This window comes from Hesperophylax consimilis, chromosome 30 (assembly GCF_061612785.1).
Source record: "Hesperophylax consimilis isolate HC1 chromosome 30, BYU_Hcon_1.0, whole genome shotgun sequence".
Taxonomy (NCBI): Eukaryota; Metazoa; Arthropoda; class Insecta; order Trichoptera; family Limnephilidae; genus Hesperophylax; species Hesperophylax consimilis.
In genome coordinates, this window is record NC_142865.1 from 2,980,593 (window position 1) to 3,002,325 (window position 21,733).

General features: G+C 36.4%; 1 protein-coding gene across 1 annotated transcript in view; it reads right to left on the reverse strand.

Moving 5' to 3' along the window:
* gek (serine/threonine-protein kinase gek) overlaps positions 1-21,733 on the reverse strand; it is a 135,029-nt gene that overhangs the window by 52,562 nt on the left and 60,734 nt on the right. The window contains exons 25-30 of the mRNA XM_089649444.1: positions 16,316-16,605; positions 7,891-7,935; positions 5,136-5,249; positions 4,668-4,802; positions 3,138-3,308; positions 2,385-2,479 (exon numbers count right to left, since the gene is read on the reverse strand). Of these exons, the coding sequence (XP_089505570.1) occupies positions 2,385-2,479; positions 3,138-3,308; positions 4,668-4,802; positions 5,136-5,249; positions 7,891-7,935; positions 16,316-16,605 (850 nt within the window). The remainder of the gene's footprint in view (positions 1-2,384; positions 2,480-3,137; positions 3,309-4,667; positions 4,803-5,135; positions 5,250-7,890; positions 7,936-16,315; positions 16,606-21,733) is intronic.

Sequence of the window (21,733 nt, forward strand, 5' to 3'; positions counted from 1 at the left end):
ATATCAAAAAGTAAGCTTAAGAAGACAAAAGATTGTTTCTCTGTGACGTTTGGCAAGGACAACACTACGGGAAGTCAGCGATCCTGCGGGTTCGACGTCCAGACGCTACTCCAACCGGTGGCAGACGAGAACGAAGGAATCAGCAGCTATATAAGCGGTGGAGGACCTCGGCATAACGTTAGTCTGCGCCTCGGCCCCGCGGCATATTCGCCGGTCAGCATCTTCCGCTCATCTGCAGACCAGCCCATCGCACCTTCGCCTACCTCGTTCACGCCGGAGTACACGGAAGACCTCACGTCTTCACCAGTGCTGAACGCATCCACGAGGCCGGTCACCACGACTCCATCGCCGCCATCGTCGTCCACACCTGATATCATCGTCAGCAGCCCAGAGCCATCTCCCAACTGCGCAATTATACTGACTCAAAATAAACATTGTGACACAACACCATCATTATCTTTCATAGTCACACCAACAAGATTCTACACTATGTTTGCAAAACAAAGTCAGTATGCGTTTCTCGAGGTATTTGGACCCATGCATGCTCCTCGAGTATTTCAATTTATTTTTTACAGAGTCTTTGTATAACAAAATGGTTATCGGAACTAATCGGTATACTTCGCAATTTTTTGAATTGCATCCAAATTTGAAATCTTAATCGCGCACAAAATTTTGGAAGCCTTGCACAATACCAGAGATGAAAGCATTTGTGGCAGTAATCCTGGAAATGGGTATCACAAGAAGGCCTACTATTTCTTCTTAACCCCTCAGACATAGAATTTTATTTATTATGTGTCCCTTTGAGAACTGTCAGAACGTCATAATTTTGGTGTTATTTACGAGTTTTACTAAGAGCTTCATAACTCACGTTTTGGGAAACGTAGCCTCATTCTAAAAAATGTTTTGGAAAGATTATGAAATCCACTATCGCATTTTTTTGTTATACGTAAATATTTGCGTTTCTAAATATACATTTTATGAAAACGTCAAAAATATGTAAAAATCGCTTACCATTATTTCAAAGCCTTGAAAAATGTACTTTTTTCTGAGTAGTATAAAGAAATAACACTTTATATATTGAAGAAATACATTTAAAAACTATTAGTCACCTCAAAATATAAACCATCCAAACTAAAATATTTTTATTATTATTTTTCGGAATAACTTATTGAGTAAAACCTCAAATTATAATATTTAAATATTGAAGACAATATTAGTGATTTTTAAACGCAAATCTGAAACAGAAAAATCAGAAAAGGAAACGGTCACATCTGGGACTCGAACCCAGGACCCTTGTCTTTCCGGGACAATGCTCTACCAACTGCGCTAATGGGACCCTATCCTCATCGGTCACTTTTAACTGTAAATGTATGTATGTATGTTTAAGTTGCCAATAAAAATGTGCGGTGAAAAAATGAAGACAACGTTGGTAGTTCTTATTCGAAGTATGATACAGTTAAAAGTGACCGATGAGGATAGGGTCCCATTAGCGCAGTTGGTAGAGCATTGTCCCGGAAAGACAAGGGTCCTGGGTTCGAGTCCCAGATGTGACCGTTTCCTTTTCTGATTTTTCTGTTTCAGATTTGCGTTTAAAAATCACTAATATTGTCTTCAATATTTAAAATATTTTTAATAAATTATTTAGAAACGCAATAAATTATTAACGATCATCTTGACAGTTTCAATCGGCTTAGATAATGCACCTCTACGTTCCATAGATATTCTTGAATACAGACGCGTAGCGTTATTCATTATCGATACTCTGTTTTTTAAATCATGGGAATCCGTATACTAGTGATGGAAATAAATCAATTTTTGTAAAATCTCGCGCGTTTACTTGAAAAGACGTTCTAATGTCTTATTAAACGCTATTATCATATTTACGTCTTTTGACGTTCTAATGTTCTGAGTGGTTAATGGAATAAGAATGCAGAAATTACGAGACAGATAAAATCAAGCCAGTTATGAAGAACTGCATGGTGTTTGTGTAGGAAAACAATATTATAAATAAATCTTGTACATCGTCCACATATTTTTTGTAATTTTCTTGTGAATAAATATGTAGTATTCAATTTCTGTGCTTTTATTATCATAGTTTGAAACCTTCTGAAGAGAATGTTGAAAAAATTATGAAAATTAGTGTATTTTAACAGAAATGGCAAGTGTTTTTCTTTTTTATATAAATTATCTATGAAAATGCACTTTTTTACCAGCATTTTCAGCATATTTTTACAAAATATTTATGGCACGTTGTTTGAGTCAACTGCGCGACCTATATTGGCGATACAGTGCAGGTGGAGTAATATAAGATGCATCATTTATATAAAGTAACTTAATGCCTATTATTGTAATGTGGTGATTGTTTACTAAAAAGGTATTGTTACCTGTCAGGTGATATATCGTAGAGGAAGAGTTTGAAGTCGCAAACTACCACAAATTGTCTGATCCATCCCTTTTTTACACCGCCCAGCTTTGGTACCTGGAAATAAAAAACAAAAACAAAAAATTTAATACAATGCGTTAAAGAAATAGATAAAAATGTGTTGATATATTGTAGTAAATATGGTCGGTGGGTTGGTAAAGCACAAGTTACAGGAAGAGAACGCTTGTGAACTATTTATAAACAGGGCTGAAATTTTGGAAAATTATAATAAATAGGATTCCAATCACGGTAACCTGTAATAAATAGGGTTGCAATCTTGGTAAACGGTAATAAATAGGATTGCAATAATAATAATAGGGTTGCATTTATGGTAAACAGTGATAAATAGGGTTGCAACCATGGTACCCTGTAATAAGTAGGGTTGCAACCATAATAACCTGCAATAAATAGGAACACAATCTCGGTAAACTATAATAAATGGGATTGCAATTATGGAAACCTGTAATTGCTAACAAGATAACCTGTAATAAATAGGGTGACAATCTCGGTAAACTGTAATAAATCGAATTGCAATTATGGTAATGTGTAAATGCAAACACGGTAACCGGTAATAAATACAATCGCAATTGTGGTAACCTGTAATAAGTTTTTCTCCACGGTCATGGTACGCATCGGTTGACCAGATAATGTGAATTGACATTGGACAAAGTGCCATCTATCAAGAGCACTCTTGCACTAGTGCCCCGTGTATTACCTTGACGTAGCCCTCGTAGGCCGTCCCGATACCCCTGGTGGGGTCGATGCCCAGCGGCCGGCGCCCCCGGTCGGCCGGCACGGGACACTGCGCCGGAACCCGTTGACAGCACGCCGTGTGGCACGCAAACCCGCACAGCTCGCACACCACCCCCTGCCGCGTCAGCCCCACCTGGAAATATTACAATATTAGACAAATATACTTGTAACAGCAGTCCAGCAGTGTTCATACCGACCCTTAAGTATGGCAGTGACGGAATTTTTTTTGTTTACGTTAACTCTACTTCAGGAAGCCCCGAGGAAAACAATTTTTTTTTGAGGAAGGAGTGAACATGGGTCTTGAAGAGAACTGTGGTGCAGGAGGGAGGAAACACAGAGGCCTGTAAATCGTTTCAGCCGAGTTGTTGAACTCATGAACGAGTCGCAGAAACGACCCATTCTCATGTGACTAATGTCAATCTTGGGAGAGCACTTGGCTTGTTTCCCGCCTATGCACCAATGCCGAAAGGATCGATGGCGATAGTTCCTCGGAGGTTCTTCGATTGAAATACCAGTGGAACAAGGACATCATCCCTATCTGTCACCTGTGCTCTAAAGATCGCAATCAGTTAGTTAAGATAGGGAAATCCATCAAACGGACAGTACGTTTCTGCTGAATCAAGGATTTTTGGGGCTCCAGACCACGAGTGGAGGACAAATTCAACAAAAGTGTGTGACGTTAAGTGTTTTTGTGATAGTTCGAGCTACATAGCATAGATGGCTCTAGTGCTAGTAATAATAATAACTTGTATAGCGCCGTTTTTGGGCAAAATCACCTCAAGGACACTGTACAAATATATAATGCATTTCTACAATGATCTATGTTATTCCGAAATATATATGGAGATAATATACAGTACCATACTTACCTGGTAGATCACTTAAGATTAACACTTAATTAACATTAACTAATTGTCTATTAGCGAAATTTAGATGCAGGATTTAGGACATAATTGGAAAATTGGATATAATTGTACTTTCTCTCAGGAATAGTATATTTAATTTAAGGGTATGACAGCTTAAAAGGGTAAGTTTTTAATTAACCTGAATTCTGTGGGACTTGTTATTGATCTTAGTTCCGGAGGGAGTTTATTCCAAGCCTTCAACCCAGATGCTCCGAAGGCACGATCACCAAACTTAGTATTTGGCTTGCGCTTAGATTCCATCAGTCTGCCTACAGCTGATGATGTTGCTGATCTAAGAGTTGACTGCCTCAGGCCAGTGTTTTCCGGGACGCATAGTTCAGAGATATAGTTCATAGAATTTATATAGTTCCAATGTCTCTTTTGTGTAGTTCGCCACACCAGTTCAGAACCAAGGTGAGCTAGCAGTAAGGTTTCCAACATCAGCGGGAATTTGAGAGCATGACATTGGCCTCCAGGCTGTCTGACACACTCCTGATCATAAGAGTTTTTAGTGTAAATAAAGACAAAGTGTTTTGTTGTGCAGAAGGCGTTATTATTTATAAATAAACCAGTTTGTAATATCATACCATCAAGGAAGTACAGTGGTTGCATTTCGTGGGGCAACTAAAAGTTCTGACCAAGAACTGGTGAATCTTCTGTTTACCCGGTAACGTGGGGGCACCCTGTAATCCGGGCCCAACCACCGTCTGGACTCCGTGCTCCTAGAATTGTAAAATAAATGTTACTACTGAATAAATATATTTATTTTCGAACTGGCGTATACATTAATTATAACCAACAAATCTATGGCGCCCAGCGTGAGACTGCGATAAAAAAACTGTAACGTAAAATCTGATTTACATTATTAATTTATAGCTAAAAAGATTTTTCTGCATTCAATGAGGTACATATCTTTGCAGGCAGCAAAATGAGGAACCAACGATCAAATAGACCATTTCTTTACATCTATATATATTTATGTACCCAAAATATATCTACAGTGACGAAGCACCCGACTGCAAAGTTAAGTGTTTCAATTCTAAAACACTTCTTACCATAGACAATTCGCTGAGGTCGCTCTTGGAGCTAGTGATGGAGGCCGCTCTAAGGTCGCACTCGTCCTGAGAGTCGAATGAGGCCGACCTCTGCTCTTTCTGGTGTTGCTGCATCTAAAAAATACCATAGACAAACGCATTCAACACATCATTATTTTATAATAACCGAGGACAAAATTGTTATTGAGTTACATTATCGTCTATTTAGTGTAAAACTGTGCCAAACGCCAAATAGTAAATTGTCCAGTTGAGCATTTTTTCTGATTTTATTCACCTAAAAGTGCGAAAAGAAGGAATTCAAGATTTTTCTGGACCACAGTAATTGTTGATTTAAGTACTAGTACATATTGATTATTTGGCGTGTTGAAAATAAGCCGACGTAGCTCAGTGGTCCAGAGCGTCTGTCCGGACATCAGAAGGTGCAGGTTCAATTCCCGTCGGCGGCATTTATTTTTACTCGGGAGACATTTTCAATTTGTATGGATATTTCAGGCGACTAATTATTGCTTATAATAATTTGTTATCCTTTGTGCTATACATAAAAAACCTCATTTTAAAAACATTAGTTTATCATTAAAAAAGAATTAAATTAACGTTACGATTACTTGATATTGATGCTTTAACCCGAAAAAATTTTTCTTACAAACATTTGGAATACGGGGAAAGATTGATATGAACCAACTGAAAAATAAAAAATTCAAAAAAAATGTGTTTTGCACAGTTTTACAGTAGTTAGACAATATATACATAACACATTATAACAATTGAATTAAAAATAGGTTGGAGAAATTCTGGGGCGTGCTGCGATATAACTATCTGTATCATAAACATAATTGGGGGGTGCCATATGCCTGAAGCCATTGGGAGTCTTTTTCAAAAACTGCATTAGTTGTGTTTTATGACATCGAGATTGTATGTATGCTTTCGAGTATCATTTTGACTTAGCGATGGCTCAGTTTATTTGGCGGAAGTGACTGTAAGATAAGAGCAATGTTAATTGCTTATCAAAGGGGATACCTAAAGGTTGTAATAAATAATGAAATTATTTTAAAAGGATTAAATAAGAAAAATATTACAACAGAACTTCCCTTACTTAGATTACGTAATAATATTTTGTGCAACTTTATTTTGTATACTTTATCGAGAAAGTATTTATATTAGCGCCATCAAAATTAACAATCAACGTCAATCGGAAAAAACCTTAATACATTCTTGTTCACATACTAAGAATGCCTCTTCCGGTGCTGATTTTCCCAATATTTCTAATGGACACTTAGAGCCAGCGAAAGAAAGCAGATAGATCTCCTGGAAATGTGGTGCTGGAGAAAAATTCTTAGAATTTCATAGACAGCCAGATTCCGGGAAGAGATATTCATCCTACTGTCCAACATTGGAGAACTTCATAGTCACTGGCAAAGAGTTTGGCAGGAGACACAGAGGAAGGTCACCAATACGGTGGAGGGACCAAGTATCACCGGCGTCCGGTACGTCGGTGGCCTTGGCTCTTCACGCAGCGCAGTACCGCAAGGAGTATAGGATCCTTGTCCATCAGGAAAATTGGAGTGGCAATCACGATCCTCGGCAACCTCAGGAACCGATTTAAGAAGAAGAAAGAATGCCAGAAGACCAACTTCTGCATAAAATGATGCAATTCCGAGGAAGGCGGAAAAGTTGCGGGTGACTACTGCAGCGGCCGTGCGAGGAGAGGCTAGATATGCTACAGACTAGGACGCTGAATTAGCCCAGTAAAGGGACGCCTGGAGGTGCCTTATCGAAGCGATGGTTCTCAGATAGTCGATCGATCATTTTACACAACCTGGATCGATCACAGGCGAAACATGTAAAAAGAAATGCCATAGATGGGTCGTTGCGCCGCCGCCGGCTGAGGTGTTGGTCAAAGTCGACAGTACCCGATCTATAGGTATAGGATAGGTAGACTCTTAGGTAGACCATAGATGTATAAATTGTGTAGACCAGGCGTCTCGAGTCCAATCCTCGTGACACAGAAATAGAGTTGGTTAATCTGAAATGGACTGTCACTACAGTTCTATTTACTAGATACATGAAACTTATTCTTTTTACAGTTACTTTTAGAACCGGTCCCCAGGAAGATTTATCGGTCTGCCAATTTGAATACTACATACTACCATAGATAGCATACAGAGGCTGCCAATATGTAGCAATGAATCTAAATTAGAGAAGTTCTGCTGTAGAGACAAAAATAAATAGGTACCTACTTGTAGATTATGTGGACACGATTTTCAACCATCAATTAATTAGGTGAGTTTGTTTAAATAATGAATGGATTAAGTTAAATTAACCTAGGTCAACTTTAGCTTAGATTGTGTCAGCATTAGATTAGACCAGTTTTAGATTAGCCAGATAAACTTAGCTTAGATAGTGTCAGCTTAAGTTTGGTTTAGATAAGGCCAGCTTTAGGTAAGGTTGAGATAGATGAACACAGATAAGACACAATTGGCTTAGATTGGCTTTGATAAGACCAGATTAGATTAGCTAGATAAGCTTAGGTCAATTTTAGCTTGATTGTGTCAGCTCAAGATTAGTGTGGGTTAGGTTATGTAATGATTGATTAGGTTAGGTTTAGGTGGGGTGAGGTAAGGTTAAGTTTAGGCAAGGTTAGCTCAGGTTAGGTTTTTTTATATTCTTTCGACAGAATTAAAGGATGAAAGTCAATATGTCCACATAACCTACAAGCAATGAGTAAATAATAAAGAAAAAAAAAAGCAAAAAATACCTTGGAGTAACAACATGGCCGGGCATAGTAGTTATTTCGCTGCAGCTGTGTTAATAGAAGCCATGAAGAATTGATTTAATAAAAAGCAAAGAAAAAAAACAACAAATTATAAAGAAGAAATAATGTACTCACAAAAGAAAAATAAAAGTTTTATGGCCACAGTTCCCAAATGCTCCTTAGTGACAGCTAAGCTGATATGCAATCTAAGGCCCTTCTTCCACAGCGAAGGTACCTGATATTCATGTTGTGTACCCACGTCGACCACCATAACACGGGCATGTGCCTAGCATGGTGGTCGAAAAATCCTCAATGCATGTAACAAACAATTGAATCCTATAATTTCTATACCCGCTATATCCGATTTTTTGACAAAATGATCTGAGTATGACATCTTGTTCACATTTTTGCGAGCAACAAGAGGAGCCTAAAATTGAGTTTCAAAACCCTCCTTATCACGACCAAAAACCATGTTAAAACTGCGAGTGAGAAACCAAATCCGCTATATCATACAGAAAGTTACTATCAAAACGCGCTATATTGGATTCAACCAATCACAAGCAGTTATTTTGCCAAAATACAATATGGCCGCCGCTCTGACGCCACGCTCGTGTGTCAAAATGATCTACGCGTGTGTTTCTAAACCCGCCATGTCGGCTCAGTTGACTTTCAAAAGCCTCTATATCACGAAGTGAGTATCAAAATCCGCTTTATCCATTTTATTTATCGAAATTACTTAATTATTGCTAGACATATATAGAAAGATAAATGCTTTTCGAAATTTTATTACTCCAATTCATTATATAAAAAATTGTAATGCAATTACTTATGTACGCTAGAGTTATGACAGTTTTTTGCGGTTTTCTGGAATCAATGAAAGTTGATATAGCGGGTATAGAAATTACACGACTCAATTCAATGAATAAAGAAACTTTAAAAAAAAACAACAACAACTTGTCGCGTACAGTCCGTACACGGCGTTACTGAAATCACGAGACCAGCATCGCCACCAATCATTGTTGAATTCTCAAAACGTCAAAACTAGAATGCTTTCATAACCTCACTCACAGCCAAACAGTTACTGTAGCTGACATTTTTATATCCTGTCATTCTTTGTTGACTGTTTCGTTCCTAACATTGATCTAAAGCACACGTATTATTACAAAATGTCTGTAATAATACGTGTGCTTTAAATAAGCCATGTTTAAAGTCTCGACGACGCAAATAGCGACAACCTTGCCGGGCTGGTCAAGGGCGACTGGTTTCGCCGACGAGTTTACGAAATGTTGACAAACGTGTACTGCTCCGCACAGATGTACGGCGTGGTGTTATGCATGCGTCGAGTATCAGATACTTACTGCGTATTCCTATGGATAAAGGATCTTAGATTGCGCAGTACTTTTACAAGAATTAGATCGATTCACAAAAACGGCGCTCTACAAATTATCCAATTATTATTATTATTATTATTATCGCTAGTAAAGAGAACTGTCAACTCGTAGGGGCAGGCAAGAAACTACACCAAATAAAAAGGGTTTTTGTTAAAGCCAAGACGTAGATAGTACCATACTTGATAAAGTGACATTTTTACTAACTAACCCATTAGAGGTAATATTCGTAGACAAAATGAATATACAAGGACGACACTGCAATTGCAGTGCTTTGTACCGTGCATAGGCAAGATTCTTCAACACTGCAAATGCAGGGCTCCGGCCCCCAAGGGTTAAAGTATAACTTATAATTCTTTGCATATAATTTACGATATATTTGCTATATTTGATATTTAGAATCAGCTATATTTAGCTGATTCTAAATATCAAATATAGCAGTGGTCATAAATCGATTACCTGATTTCTTTTGTGAATACATTTCAAATAATATAAAAAATGAAAATTAATGGAAACATGTTTTATTGAATGAATGAACATAAAATAAAAATTGGGATTCAATGAAATTATAGACATTTACATAATGAAGATTAAATATGCAATTCTACAAGCACCACACAACACTTAAATACTGTCAGTAAAAATGATTCTGTTAGTACAATTCACCATTTAACTACAAAAACAAATCAACATTATCTTGATTTATTTTTGAGGTGTTATGCCCTGTTGCGCCACCTCCTTACCATTACTTTCGGTTTGTTCTTGAAGTCCTGAGAAGACCCAAAACGCATCGAGCACGCCGAATTACGGAGGCAATTGAAACAAGAACCCCGTTAAAGACAATGAGGCTAAGGTTAATAGTTCTTGGTATCCTGTAATTGACGGCTACACCAAAACTAAACGACGAAAACCATTCATATTAACTAATCATACTGAAAAACCAGCCCTCAGAGAGGATTGTTCATCTGAGCACATAAAAACACACTCACCACAATCTTCAATCAAACATCTGCCCTGATTATGTACACTGTAACTTGGTAAATTCAAAGGTTGAAATCAATAATAACCAATTAAATTTAACTCTCAGCCCAGTCCTAAGTATGTTCCCCATCACTTATCCGACATTACCCTCCCCCACTTCTCTCCCACAACTGATGCACTGTCCCACTCTAGTATACTGTCTATTTCTTTTTTGATAATATTAGTACTTCTGTATTTAATAGCATAATTTTTATAACAATCCTGATGATGGTACGAAGGTACCCAAACCGACAGACAATAAAATATATCAATAAAGTGACATAAAACCAAGTATTTTCGTTTCATTTATTTAAAATTTCACCTCGTTAGTACATACAAATTTTACTTACCGAATAATGTGATATTTGCAAAAGTGTTTTTGCGTAAGAGTGCTGAGAATATACTAATAACCAAAAAAAAATAGTGCGGCAACACACGTTCATAAATGAATAAATTCACTCCATGCGGCAATTTCAAGTCAATTCGTGCAAATACATAATATTAAGTCTTGTGAAAATATTGTTTGGAAGCAATATTTAAAATTACTTAACCCCTCCGACTTTTCGCGAACTTGAAGCTAAGATGTCTTTACCGAAATGTCAATTTCACGAAAACGTTGTGTTATTACCGCCTCACAATCAAAGCTCTATAAATGAAACATTACTGAACGGAGCCGAATAGTAAAAACTGTTTTAGAAAGGTTACAAAATAGGTTTTCAAATTGTTGTATCATAAATAAATATTAACATTTGTAAATATTTAAATTTAGAATGGAAACATGAAAAAATTGTAAAAATGACTCACCTGTAATGTTTTATGTAAAAACGATACTAAAATCACGGATAATGTAAAAAAAAAACACTTATTTCATCGTACAAATGTACAATAAACAATTCTGTCACTTCACTTTTTGACCATTTCATACAAAATATATTTTTAAAAAAATAATTAAACTTGCGAGGCGGGTCGGCACGTCAAACGGCTTTCTTGGCGTCGTTTTACGATTTGGCGGGTAAAATTTGCTTCCACTGAGTAGGTCTTTTTACGGGTTTCTATGGATAACTTTGAATAGAGATGTGAAGCTTCATTCAATACGAATATTTTACTTTTTGTTTTAGGGATGTCACTAGAAGAATAACGGAGTTTTGACGATTTTTGTGGAAACACACGCGTTGACGTGTAAACACGCTTATTGTACTTGACTGCTATCGTTATTTTATCGTGTATATCTGCTTACGTTGCTGACCGGTTAAATTAGTCCAGTTTGTGAGCTTTAATTTGAATTTAGAAAAATTTGGCAAATTGAATAATACAACATTTCAATGTACATTGCCATTATAAGTTATTGGAATAACTTTTGAAGGTTGATTCCATCAAAGAAGATAATGTTAATAATTCTAAACGAAACATGAAACAGAATATTAAAGAAAACCACCCGTAAATAACAAAGTTTTTTTACTATAATACATCTATTTTTATTAACGGATATATTTAAAAATTGGTATCATTTGAGATCTTCATGGCCAAAAGTATTATAGTGATTCGTTTTTGGGGTATTATGCCATGTTGCGATACCTCCTTCTTTAGAAAACGTTTCGGACAGCACTGCATCTGCCCTGATGATGGACACTGCAATGCTCTCCGAAACGTTGGCTAAAGAAGGCGGTAGCGCAACACGGCATAATACCCCAAAAACAAATCATTATAATATTTAAAAAAAAAATTATTAGACTGTGGATTGAACATTTCTCCCCGGCTCTTTTAACTGCTGTGAACTTTTAAAATGTGTTATGTGCAGGGTTTTCCAATAAGAGGTGTTATTTTGATATTCAAAGAAAAATGCCATTTTTTAATATAAATGATCGAATGTTTATTTCATTATAAAGAGGAAGGTATGCCGTTAATAGTGAAAAATGACATCAGTCAAATGACCACCACGACCACCCCTACAGGACCATATCCTTTTCATGAAATTTTCCATAACCAAATCGCTGCGTGGCTGCCTTATGTCCTCGATAGCCTCACGAATTCCATCTTTGAGGTCTTGAATCGACGCTGGGCTGTTGGCGTAGACCTTCTCTTTCACGTGGCCCCAAAGGAAGAAGTCGCAAGGTGTTAAATCACAAGATCTCGGTGGCCAATTGTGATCACCTCTTTGAGAGATAACACGGTCCGGAAACTTTTCCGGTAAAAGATCAATGGTTTCGTTGCTTGTGTGGCACGTCGCGCCGTCTTGTTGAAAGTAAACATTGTCCAGATCAATACCATCCAATTCCGGCCATAAAAAATCATTAATCATGTCTCGATAGCTCTTTAAATATCAAAATAACACCTCTTATTGGAAAACCCTGTATATAAAAATAATAATATTGTTTGGCTGAAGATTGAACCTTCCTTCCCGGGGATTGGAGTCGACCATGCTGCCGACATTTATTTCATATATTACTTGTTGTAATGTCGTCCAATTTCAAAGATACGTGTATATGTCTGCATGTGAAGCGTGATTGCCACCAAAAGTTGATAGAATGCATTGTCATCGACAACGAGTCGGATCGGATCAATCGGATGTCGGGAAGTAGGTTAATTTCAACTTCCAAGATTTGCATTCATTCATTCATTCATTCATTCATTCATTCCTGGTCCTGGTAAGACGGAGATCCCGGGTGCGATTGTCATCTTTTTTGTTTCGTTTGGATTTACATATTAACATTATCTTATTCTTCAACGAGTAAAAATGACTTATTTTTTAAATATCAATATTGGGTTGTTTTAGTTTTCATCACATTTAAAGTCCATCAAATCGTCAATCAACACCATTTTTAATTATGACATACGAACGGTCATCGTTACACAACGATTATCGGTGCATTTCATCTTTTTAACCACTGTCTAATCTTGTTGGATCACAATGCGTTCAAAAGCTGAAAAGCAACGAGAATCGACGTTTAACCGGGACCAATTAAAAGTTCAAAATGGCGCCGATCGACAGTTTGAATGACATCAAATATGAGCCCAAAACCGAAAACTAAGATGTCATAAATCAAAAAACTATTTTTAGTAGGTACAGAAAACTTTTTCTGAAAGTAAACTCGTTCCGTCTGACTGCTAACCAAGCGTGCTACCCACCGGGCAATCGACCACCACAAAACATCCTTTTGTAAATACATTTAGATAATAATGTTATGTTTAAATTTTGATACAAGTTTCTGTAAAAATAAACACTTAAATAGAAGGTGTAAGAAATAAAAATGATTTTTATTACAAAGAATTATTTTTTTCAACACAAACAATATTATCCAACATTTAAAAGAAATATTTGCAACAATTATTGTTAATACATGTATTGCATAAACATGAACATTTAAAAATCACCCGCTTTTTACATAAAAAGACATAATTGGATTATAACAACAAAAGCAAGCAAAATTAAACAAACTTCAAATATTTACATCTTAACCACACCACATTAAAAACATCACTAAAATAAAGCGTGCATTTTGTAAATTATAATAGAAATATCGTCAAAGCGAATTTGTCTCAGTTTAAAAAAATAATCAATGAGACCAAACCTTTGCCCACAATCCAAATTAAAAAAATACTTAATTTAGTACATCAAAAAAATATACCAATAAGAGGTGTTATTTTGATATTCAATCGTAAAAGATCAATGGTTTCGTTGCTTGTGTGGCACGTAGCGCCGTCTTGTTGAAAGCAAACATTGTCCAGATCAATACCATCCAATTCCGGCCATAAAAAATCATTAATCATCTCTCGATAGCGCAATCCATTCACCGTAACTGTTGCTCCAGCCTCATTTTCGAAAAAGCAAGGTCCAATGACTCCGCCGGACCATAAACCGCACCAAACAGTCACACGTTGAGGATAGAGAGGATTTTCAACAATAACTCTTGGGTTTTCCGAGCCCCAGATGCGACAATTTTGCTTGTTGACGAAGCCACAGAGGTGGAAATGGGCCTCATCACTCAAAATGATTTGCATTTGATTCACTCAAGTGAATTTTAATAATTTCAATGCGTTGTTGAAGCGTGCATCGTTCCATTTGTATTAATGGCGTAGTTTCTACTTGTCAAATGTCAATAAATGACAGCTTCAAAAGTAACATCTACCGAAATAGCGGGCTATTCAAAATAACACCCCTTATTGGAAAACCCTGTATATATAGCCAGGTACTTTAATCTCTCTCCACTACTTTCAGACTCACAACACTCCCCAATCAGGGATGTCATAGACCATAGAATAAGGAAGAACACAAGAAATGCGATGTGGGCGTGTTTCGTGGTATAAAAGTCTATCAAATTGAGTCTTAAATTTACAATAATATACTGCATTTCATCAACATTATGAAATTCAAATGAGATGGCGATATACATTGTCGGGCAAGTGTAAGACCCTTCGTACATAGAGATACTTACAATCTATGTGACTGTAATGCAACCACAAGTCTCCTACTGGTATGCTACTCTTTAAAGCTGGTTTTCATACACGGCGCTACCCCAATTATACTGAACTTGGTAATTTGTTCAGGTGCAGCCGTGAAGTTAATACGATATCAAGTGACTTTAGCGATGAAGACAATATTGTTCTTCTTTATAACAAACATAAAAAACAACCAAAAAACTATAAATATTAATTGTAGAGCATTTGCCGCCGCTAAATCCTTTCTTACGTATTTAGGGTTAATTATATTCATATAAGCACGGATATTTTCCCATCTCCAGAACAAATTTAACATTCAAATCATGCCCGGACACCATTTCTGTCAAACGAGTAGCAGATGCCTATTGCATCTAGCGTAGCGTGCTACCAGCTCTGTCAGTAGTGTGTAACTGACGCCAAACCCGTTGTCGATGCGTCGTGTTGTTTACAAACACTAGCAAAATAGTATGACGGATACTATAGAGCGACACGTACGCTTCAATTGTTCAATTCGACACAAAACTCGTGTCGCTTGTAAGTATCTCCATTTACGAATGGCGGAAGCGTGACAGAGCGCATGCTAAATGGGATAGAACCAAGGTATTGAGTCAGTGGAGACATTGGTTTCCATTCAAATCTACTTGGAAGCCATTTCTAGTGTGTATTATCTATTCATAGACGGCCTAAGGGCAGTTGAGGCTCTTGTGACTTGATGATTACCTAATGGTGTGACAGATTTGCAGTGACGATATAATCTTCATATTATAAAATACTTTACAGCGAAAGAACACAAACAACAAAACAACAAATGTACATAGGCATTCTTATGGTGAACAATTATTATTCACAGCTAAAATTTAAGCAAGCAAGCTGTGGACGGCGTCAATATAAATGCAAGCAAGACGGCTAAAACACAACAGCAAAATATATACAACTAGCATAACTAAAGACTCCTAAAAACTAAACAGCGCCAATCTATGGGCAAAAACTTAGCTAAACAAAAAGTCCCTTTCAAACTATTTTTCATAATAAACTTTAAAATGGCTGAGGTCAAAAATGCTTAAAACTAAACTAAACACTTCGGTAGGTACTATATTTTAATTTAAAAAATAATTATTCATATAATCATAGTTTAAAAAAAAATACAAATAAAAATATTCTACATATTAATATTCAAGGATATGTTCCCTCTCACCGCCAGTTAGATCTAACCCCCACTCTTCACTAAGCCCTAGTCATGCCTCCACCCCCACTTTAACGCCTAAAAACCCATAATGATTTTTTAATATTTAATTAATATATATTTTGAGATGAGGACAGAACGGTTGTTCCGAAACCTATAGTGGTTTAAAACAAAGAAATATTGTTTCATTTGATTATAATGAATAACCACAAAGTTATAGATATACTATCAACAAAACGCCGTTTTGTATTTGTACTTTGTTGAGCTATTATCAAAACTAAAACGAACACTTTGGTAACTAAAATTTGATTTCGATAACAAAAATTGCTAATCATTCAAGGGAAGCCACTAGTAATCTCACTAAAAAATGACAGATCAATATAAAAGGAAAATCATGAACCTTGATTGAGTGCGCAGAATGATAATGTTGTTCGGAAGACGAACTCCTTTCAGCTGCCGAATTCAACTGTTGCTGTTGTTGTTGATTCGACTGTTGCTGCATCATCTGCTGCTGCATCATTTGCTGCTGTTGCTGAGTTTGTTGCTGCATTTGCTGAGATTGTTGCTGTTGTTGCTGGGATTGTTGCTGTTGTTGTTGTTGCTGCTGGGAATGTGGGGTGGACTCTGACACTGAGGACTCTTTCAAGAACTGGTCCAGATAGCTCAGTTGGGATGACGGTCGCTCCAGGACTGAAAGTTGAACCATTGAATGAGTTTTGGATTATGATTGGACGCCAATGTGTGTTTATAAACAATTATATACTGTAAAAGTGACATACTTTGTCATTTAGGGGGTAACATTGCACCGTGTGAAATCTATCACTGAAAATATCACTGTCTTATTTTTTTAATGTTACTGTAGCAGTTTAGCAAAATTCGAGGAGTTAGTTATTGACTGAGCGTAGCCAAGTCCTGTTTTAACTCAAACATTTTGCATTTCATCTCCCTATAAATTTTTTGGTACGTTTCAAGATGGTGGCCATTTGAATGGTTCAATAAAGATTCTTTTTACAAAATTGTTGTGATTTTTTTGGACTTTCTTATTATAATTTTTTCAACTTTATAATAGTATTATAAATGTGATGAAGAAAGAAAAAAATTCAAATTGAGCAATGATACCCCTTGAGGGACAAATTAAGGCCATTTTATGGTAACGTTGGCCAAACTGAGGATGTCGCATGTTATGATAATTTCAAACACTGATAAACTTTGAACAATGGATTTTTTGCACTATATTTAAAAACACAATTTTGTTGATTAAATAAATTACATGATATGATAAATTATGCAATAAAAATGGTCAACAAAAATATCAAACCATGCATACAGTTTGACACATTTAACTTTGCGGCAATCGGTGGAGTTACTAGTGTAAATTTTACGAATATGATTATTTTTAACCACAATCCCAGCCTGACACAGAATCATAAAAATCATGCTATCTCGTTTTGTATTATGGTGAAATATATGATTTAAACAGTGTTAGAAAAGGAGTACACCACACTTTGTATTTGCGTTTAAAAGTTCAGAACTGACGCCGCTTCCGAATAATTTTAAATAATTCTTATTCTCATACTTTTCTATTATTCTGACTCTTGAATGGCCCGACTCGAGTATCTGATTCACTTGTTCGTGCCATGTCTTCCTCGGGCGTCCCCGACTTCTGCTACCATTCGCATTTACGTCATATATTCTCCTTACACTCCTTTCTTTGCTCATTCGCTCTACATGCCCAAACCTTCTAAGCGTCCCTTTCTTAATCTTACTCATTACGCTTAATTCAGCCTCGCACTCTTTGCGGATCTCCACATTTCTCACACAATCATACACGGTTTTACCACACATACGCCTCAGGGATGTCGATTTGTAATACTTAAATCTGAAATTGAATGTCAAGCGGAAATATTTGATGACATTATATTATTTTGTCGAAGCCTGACGGGAAATTTACGACAACAATTTTATTTTTTAAATGTTTGTCCGTCTGTTCCTCCTACAAAGTTAAGTGTGTTATACTGAAGGGCCGTGTTATATGAGAGAACACATAGTTCTGATTTTGGTTTCTTTGGAATTTTTGAAATGTAATGTCTTATCTCAATAATGTATCGAGCTGAAAATCTGTTTTGATTACGAAGCAGCAAACATTTATAGATTTTTCTGACAAGAATTTTGAAGTCATAAATTTTCAACAACAAAAGTAATCTGCATAATACGGAGCTTTGAAATACCTGCATATTTGATGCTGTGAAAAAATAAGTCATGTTGCTTTTTTCTATATTTTATCAGTTCAGTATGAAAAAACCGTGTAAAAATGGGTATGCTAGTAAATAAACAAAAAATTGTTGGATAAGGTACATGTTTTGCATGGGGTGCATTCAAAAATGATAGGTCAGGACAGAAACGTGTGGTGCATCACTCTATCTGCATAGCACTATAGAGACACAGGGTGATGGACAGAATTATTATGTATGAATGATTACAAAAACATTATTTATTATAGATAATAGAAACAAAGAGAGATATGTCCTGGAAGCGTGCCGACTGTCGCCGAGCTGCGGGCAAACTGCACGGAATATCAAAGCGACGCAGTTATTCGGCGCTTGGTGTGCAGGTAGAAACAAAGATGGGGCGCCTTTGTACGTAGACGCAAACAGCATTGGTCAGCGATTTTGACGACACACGTTGTGCACACGGTATAATACTAATAACAGTTCATAGCCCATCTCTTTGTTTCCATTATCTATGCATTTTCAACATTCAAAGGCCATTTTCAATTAAGTGGATTTAATTGGTTTGATCTCCTCACCCTTATGCGCAGATCTTTCTTTTATTTGGTCTGTGATATTGCACTGTTTATATTACATTAAAAATGGCCTTAAAACGTGTGTACAATGAAAAATATTTACAGTAAAAACAGGTAGTTATAAAGTCATAACAGATGAGAGTAAGAAAGACACACTTGAGGCTCGCTTTGGTTGTTAGATCGCTTCAAACATAATTAGTTCAGCCAGAGATAAGTTAAATAACTCAAACTAATGATGCTAAAACATAGCTGTGAAGCTTTAACGTCATGAAATTTACTGTATGAAAATTTTTTCACACCGTTGTCATGATGAGCAATGGAGCTTTGAAATATACATGTCAAAACTAATAAAATTAACTGCAATTTTTTGAGTGGTTGTGTTGCATCGATATTCGCAGTGTGCATGCTGCTCTTGGCCTATCCTAACCTTACCCTTCAGATAGGGCGTATGTGGGGATCGGACAAATATGGGGGCAGTAAAAAAACAACAGAAACACTATTAGGTTAGGTTAGGTTTAGAAAGACGTGCACAATTCGATCGTGAGCATGTCGATAAAACCAAGCAAAAAAATTTCAATTTTATATTCAATTATATTTTGCATCTGCATATCAGTCATTGAAACTTGGGTGAAACCGAGTAGTAAGTAACTACTAATAAATAAATAAGTTTTTTATGGTTGGTTTGAGTTATAAAATTGTTGCTTGGTCAGGAGTGGTTTATTGGGCGTTTTCAAAAAGGAAAAAAACTTTAAAATTTAAGGACTGATTCTGGTGTTTATTATTTGATTAGAAAACTACACTATGTCAACAACGCACGCGGTACTTTGGTCTGAATGTTGTCACTGTTGGTATTTTGTAATCTTATGAAAATTACTCTACAGCTGTTGTAGCTAACTTCATATCTATACTCCTTGTTTCATTCTGCTTACATACAAACTATCATTACATACACACATGACCCATTTCAAGTATTTGATTAACTTAATAGTGTCATGTGTTCTTGGAATGTCCACCAGTCCAGAGTGATAGATATTCAGTATCGCCCTGGCGAGAGAACGACATACAGAATCGAAACATAGCTTGAAATAATAACAGCCGTGTTTATTAACCAGATCTGAATAGCAAAGGTACTCCTCAAACTTCCTCTTTGCATCTCTTCTGCCTTACAACATACTGTAGGCAGCCACTACGCGCGCATTTAATAGCCATAATATTATTTATTCTATATGGTATCCCCCAGCGGGCTACTTACCTGAAGAGCGGAGCAATCACCCATCTCCATTCGCTCTTGGAGACTGATTCGGTACAGCGGCTTGCGTACGTAGCTTGTCTACATTCCTTTTGATATTAACGTCGTGTTTGTAATATTGTTAACAAGTGTAATAAACGATAGATTCTGTGAAATACAATCTTCTTATTTTTAATCGACACGACACCCCTATAGTATTTATAGGATGCAAAGGTCGACGCTTACCTCGTCGCTTCGCATACTTAATATCAAAAGGAATGTAGACAAGCTACGTACGCAAGCCGCTGTACCGAACCAGTCTCCAAGAGCGAATGGAGATGGGTGATTGCTCCGCTCTTCAGGTAAGTAGCCCGCTGGGGGATACCATATAGAATAAATAATATTATGGCTATTAAATGCGCACGTAGTGTCTGCCTACAATACATTGGGGATGCCATAGTCCCACTGGTTCCGGCAGTCAGGAGCAGTTGAAACTCTTGTACGGTATCCACATTTTTTTTTAGTACTTGATTTCCTTGATCCTCTGCCCTCTGTTCCTGGAATGCCCTCCATCTCTTTCTTTCATCCCCACAAAGCAGAAAGACTGCCACACAACTACATCTTGGCATACGCTCCTTGCTTCATTGACATTCATACAACCATCTCAACCGTCTGGAGCAGTTAAGACTATGGCATACTCAATTGGGGTATGTTGTGCGGCTGAAGATAGCGGGGAAGAGAATGATATGAGGAAGAAGAAGGTGGAAAATACCTGGCTAATCAGATGATCTTTCACCACGACATATCCTTCCACTCTAGAATGTGCCGCAAATATACTAATTAGTTGTGAAACAACACAAATTAATTATTTACAATTTACTTGCGCACGCCGGGATTTTAACCCGCAACCTCCTGATGCGTAGTCGATAGCCTTACACTTCGACCGCGGGGGCTGTCAAAAAATTACACTCTCTCAAAAATCAAACAACATTAAGTTGGCTATAATATCTAAATTCATTCTAAGTGCAAAAACAACTGCTGTAAAGGTAATTTTTAATAGAGATATCAAAAGTAATATAATGAAAAGTAGACATAACCCGTAAATAGAAGAATCTCGTAAATGTTTTATATCAATCATTACAGTTATAGAACGACGACTGAAGAATTATAACTATGTATTTATTATTGTTTAAATTGAACATTAAACATGCAGCCATTTCTAACCACTGGAGCGATCCGCCATATAATCAATTTCAGCCTTGAGCATTCGGAAATTTTTAAGCGTTCAGTTTTGAATTTTACCACCCACATTAAAAAAATCAAGACAATTCATGTAGTTTTAGGAAGCCATTGAATGCACCTATATTTGACAATTTATTCTAATTTTTTCGATAAAAAAAAAATTATAAACGCCAATTTTGCATATTATTTACATTAAACTTTGTCATTTGTGGTACCTACTTGGAGAAATATAAAATATTATGACATCTGTATGTTGTCTATAGCCTAGTTGATAACCACAGATATAAATTTAAATTAGAAACATTTATTTTTCAATATGTAAAGACATGATCCATGACTTGTAAGAAAAAATATTTCAATAATTTTGGTTGGCGTAATGTCAATAATAAATAATTCAGATGAAAGAGACATCTCTTGTTACAGAGTGAAACTACTAAGAGTTAATTATCAAAGATTATTTTGAAATAATTCTAATGATTTTTTTTAAATGTATCGTCAATGCTGTGTTTAAAATGGTGACCGGGTATGTCATCAAAATGACAACT